A 4,575-nucleotide genomic window follows, 5' to 3' on the forward strand; every position below is an offset into this window, starting at 1 on the left:
GCTGACCAAGCTGCTGCTGGAGCTGGACTCCATCGAGACTGGTGGCCAGGACAATGTTCGGCAGGCCAGGAAAGAGTCTGTCCACAGAATCCAGGCCATACTGGAAAAACTGGAAAGAAAGGGGCTGTGAAAGCTCATCAGCCACAACACACAGCCTTGTCGTTGAGGTTCCAAAGAGTTTCAGTTCTGTTAAACCTCTGCTCTTTCTGCTACGCACTATTGACAATGGAATAGCAATAAGCCCCGAGTTAAAAACACACCACAACACCACCCCACCCCACCGAAAAGCCCTGCCCAGGAGCCCAGCCACCACAGACACCGTGGCCGTGGGCAGCTGAGGAGAGGGCTGAAGCAGCGGACGGAACCGTTTGTTTGGTGCAGGCTTTGGAAACGCAGAACCACCGGAGGAACTTACGCTGCAGGGGCCTCCGTGGGGTCCACAGCCTCTTCATCAGCTGGAAGAAAACCACTGTACAAAGTTCCTCCATCTGTGGGTGCCTCTGGCTTCTCTGAGCAGCCAGAACACCCCTCAGATGTTGTGACAGCGCTGCGACACAGGGCCCCAAACCGAGACTCGTCAGTCACTGCCTTTATGTTCAGCTTCAGCTTCCTCGCCATCCCAGCTCACTGATCTCCTGGGGGTTGGCTCGGCTTTAGCGCACTCCAGGAGTGACACCGAGGTGCTGCAGACAGGGACCACGCTGGCAGCCCATCGATCGAGCAGGTGTCACACCATGCTGTTCCTTCTCTGTCGCAAAGAGCCAGTCTGTGGTGTCCCCTCGGATATGGGGATGCAGCTGGAAGTCTCAGCTCTGCCACTGAGGAGGGGAGGTGCGAGCAGAGGAACGATGTCAGGGCAGGGCAGCCGCAGCGTGCCTGGCGAGGGGTAAAACCTCACTCGTTAGCTGTAACGTCCTCCGCACTCTGCGGGCTCTGTGCTCCGCTGCAGCGGCCGCACTCTGCAGTACAGGGGCAGGAACAGCCCAGCCTACTGTTAACCTTCGCTTGTGACACGTTCAGTCAATCATTACTGTGTGCGACGAGATAATAAACCCGACAACTTTTAAATGTTATTTTGTAATTACGATGTCTCAAAGCCTCTTCTTTAAAAAGTAATTGTGGGTAAGGTTGGGTAACTCAGACCAAAACACCAGCCAGGCTGTCTCTGTTGCTGAGGTGAGGGATGAACGTGGGGAGTTACTTCTGAGGATGCTGGTTTGGGCGGTGCTGGGGCCCCCATCACCTCCTGAGCGATGCAGATGCTCCAGGAGCCTTCAGTCGTGGTTCTAGGGCCAGCGGCTGTGTTTTGGACGGGGTCTGGAAGGGCTCTTGGCATGCCTGAGGCTGGGAGTGCCCTGACCTGACATCCAGCCAGGGTCCTGGAGGCACCCAGCAGATCCTACATGTTCCCAGATGGGGCTGCGAGCATGGGACTGACCTTTGCAGCTGGCTGGATGTGTCTGTGATCACACATGGCCTGCAAAAACGGTGTGTCTGGGTGAGCCAGGAGAGAGCTGCGTGTTCTGGGATGGGGAAACGCTTAGCAGCTACTTTATTTCATCCTCTGGACAGGCAGAGAGCGGTCAGACCAGCCGAGCTGTGCTCTGGTCACAGCGTGAAATCCGGGGATCATGGCTTTGCTGGAGATAAGGCAGATGGCAGCGAACAGAGCGATGCCCCGTCGCTGTCCTGCACGTCTACAGCCCAGCCCCAGGCAGTGCCACCTCTTCCTCTGGTGCAGGCAGCACTGGCAGCAGCGTCCCCAGGAAAGAATCCGTGCTTTGGGTTTGCTCCTTTTCATGGAAATACTCATGACAGGGCTGTTTCCACACCACCAGCCTTGCTGCCGGCGGCTCTCTAGACCCAGAGGGATGAAGCAGCAGCACTGTGGTGTCTCTGCCCCTCTTGTTTTTTATCTTGTGGTTGAGTCTTGTTAAATGCTTCCCCTGGTGTCCTGAAATCTTTCACTGAATTAGCTTGATACAGCAATAAATTTATTGAGGTTTTTTGAAAGGGGACGCTGGCAACAAATCCCTTCAGCACTCCAAAGAACTGCCGGGGGTGGGGGCTGAAGGCTGAGTCCTGGTGCTCCAGAACCGCTGGCAGCCTCAGTCCCAGATTTACTCAGTCCTGTTCGGATCCTTCAGCACCTCCCATGAGGTTTGTCTATAGACGGCTGTGAAGGAGATGAACAAGTGAAGGAGGAAGGTGAGTACCAGGCAGAACTCACTCCTCACTTTCCAGAGAAGTCAAGAACTGAAATATGGAGCTGGCAGAGCAGGCTGAGCCGCCAGGGTGGCAGCCAAAGGGTGGCAGTCCCCAACCGCGCTTTGCAGTGGAGCCTGTGCTCCCATGAGACGAAGGGCAGCTTGGAGGGAGAGTCCTGATGACGCAGGAGTGGCAAACAGCCTCTGCTGCGTGGCTGCCGGGTGCTCAGGGCACAGCTGAGTTCGGAAACCACCCGTCCCTGCCTCAAAGGCTCCTTCCTGCTGCAGGCGGTTGATCCCTGTAACTCGTGTCGGGGAGCGGAGCCAGCCCTGATGAAGTGACCGCTCTGCCCCGCTGCTTCAGTCTCCAGCTGTTTCGGGTTCAGCACCAAGTCCCAGCCGCGGTCTGACCGCATTCGTGCTCTCTAGGGGTTTGCCAAAGAGCTCATTTCTTCCTCTGTTACCATGTTTGTTTTTTATTTGGGTGGTGCAGCTGTGGAAATAAAGGTCTGGAGTCCCTTTGCACAGGATCGAGCCAAAGCCTGGAATTTGTCGTTGCAAGAGCTGGTGCAGCCCTGCAGCAGAGAAAGGGAAACGGTTCAGCGCGTCAGGATTGACGTCTGCGGCAGGGAGAGCCGCTGGAGCTGAGGGACAGCTGGCGGTGTCGGCAGCCCTCCCTCGCCCCCCTGGCAGCAGGGTCCCCCCTGCTTTGCCGCATCAAGCTCTTCATAAACCATGCCAGGAGCGGGCAGAGCAGCAGCTCTAACCCTGCACCCCACGCCAGTACAGCAGCCATCGGGGCAGCTCTCTGTCCACGCACCCACGGGCTTGCCCCGCTCCTCCTGCTGCTGCCACCGCAGCCAGGCAGCAAGAGGCAAAGCAGGCGCTGAGGGGTGAGCTCTGCCGCTTGTTTGAGGACAGGGTGTCACCGGCTCACAGGTACACGTCCAGCAGCCGCCAGCAGGCAGGTTCAGTTAGCCTGGAATCCGCAGAGCCAGCCAAAACTTTATTTTCTGTGTTCGTTTCAGTAGCAAGAATTGCACCAGGAACAACCCCGCATTGTTTACTGCATCCTGTCCCCTCCAGCACTCATTTCCCTCCCGGTCAGCTGCCAGGGAAAAGTGGTGAGCAGGTTCTAGGAGGAGCGTGGAGCAGCCCTGGGACCTCACAAACTGCTCTGCAGTGCCGTCAGCCGGGAGAGCAGAAAACCCCAGCGCTCGCCTGCCACCTCACCAGTGCTCTGGGGACTGGGACAAAGATTCGTGCTGGGACACGTGGTAGGAGCGACACCTTTATCTGCTCCTAAGAAAACCCAGAAGTGTGTGTGTGGTGTATGAGCCAGACAACACCGGGGAGGAAGGAGGGAGGTGGGCATCTTCCTTGGTGTGCTGGTGCTGAACCTACCAAGGTACCATATTCCTTCACAACATTCCGGAGCTCAAGCACCTGCCTGTGGGAAGGGCTTGGGGGGGTCCGTAACTCTCCAGTGAAAAGCACAGGGAAGAACAATGCAGAGTGGGCTGAAGGGTGGGTTCTCCTTCCTGCGGGGCTGGTTTATCCGAACAGCTCTGTGAGGAGACCTGGCTGCGTGTGGCGTTTCTGTGTCCCTTGGGTGGGTTTCATGTGTGTCCCCCAAGGCCGAGCAGAACGGAGAGCAGGGATCAGGGCACAACTTCCACACTGTGGCCCACAGAAAATTGCTGCTGGCATCACCACATCCATCCCCACCGTGTCCCTGCCGCCTTCCGCCTCCTGCACAGCAGCACCAAAGTGGGTCAGGGCTCGGGCGGCGATCTGAGGGAGAAGGGCTCTGCTGCAGCACAGACAGGAGCTGCGTCAGCGCCGAGCCGGCATGGGCCTGGCTAGACGAGGTTTGCAGCCGCTCGCTCTACAGATGCAAACCCGAGGGTCTGAGCACTTCTGGCTGTTCCACCTTCCCATGGTGGAGTGCCTGGCAGCTGGTTTATCTCACAGCACCACCCGCCCTGCAGAACCCAGATCAGACTGTGTGTCTGTACGTCCCTACACAACCACGTGCCTGTCCTGGGGCTCCTGTCGCCTCTGCACCATCCCAAGAGGGTTCCTCCATCTCCACTACGGTGACAGAGGCATGGAAGGGACAAAACCCAAATACTCAGTTGGCATCTCGTGGGTTCTGCTGCAGAGCGCCTGATGCTCATGTTTGTCCAGGCCACATGTCGGAAGCCGCTGGCAGGAGGCCCGATGCCGGGGCTCCCGTGCCCCCCTTGCCCGCTTGCGCCCCCCTGCTGCCCGCACCTGGCTCCAGGGTGAAATGAGAGTAACAGGGGGAGTCCCCGTGGGTGCTGGCATCGCCCACCTGCAACTGCAACAGTGGGCACGGACCCAC

At 58.1% G+C, this 4,575-nt stretch overlaps 1 protein-coding gene across 1 annotated transcript in view; it reads left to right on the forward strand.

Annotated features, from left to right (window-relative positions):
• Nucleotides 1-130, forward strand: part of BAG4 (BCL2-associated athanogene 4) — a 2,361-nt gene extending 2,231 nt beyond the window's left edge. The window contains exon 4 of the mRNA XM_010134777.1: nucleotides 2-130. Within this exon, the coding sequence (XP_010133079.1) occupies nucleotides 2-130 (129 nt within the window). The remainder of the gene's footprint in view (nucleotide 1) is intronic.
• The last annotated feature ends 4,445 nt before the right edge of the window (nucleotides 131-4,575 follow it).

The sequence above is a fragment of the Buceros rhinoceros genome, unplaced genomic scaffold (assembly GCF_000710305.1).
Source record: "Buceros rhinoceros silvestris isolate BGI_N320 unplaced genomic scaffold, ASM71030v1 scaffold33274, whole genome shotgun sequence".
Taxonomy (NCBI): domain Eukaryota; kingdom Metazoa; phylum Chordata; class Aves; order Bucerotiformes; family Bucerotidae; genus Buceros; species Buceros rhinoceros.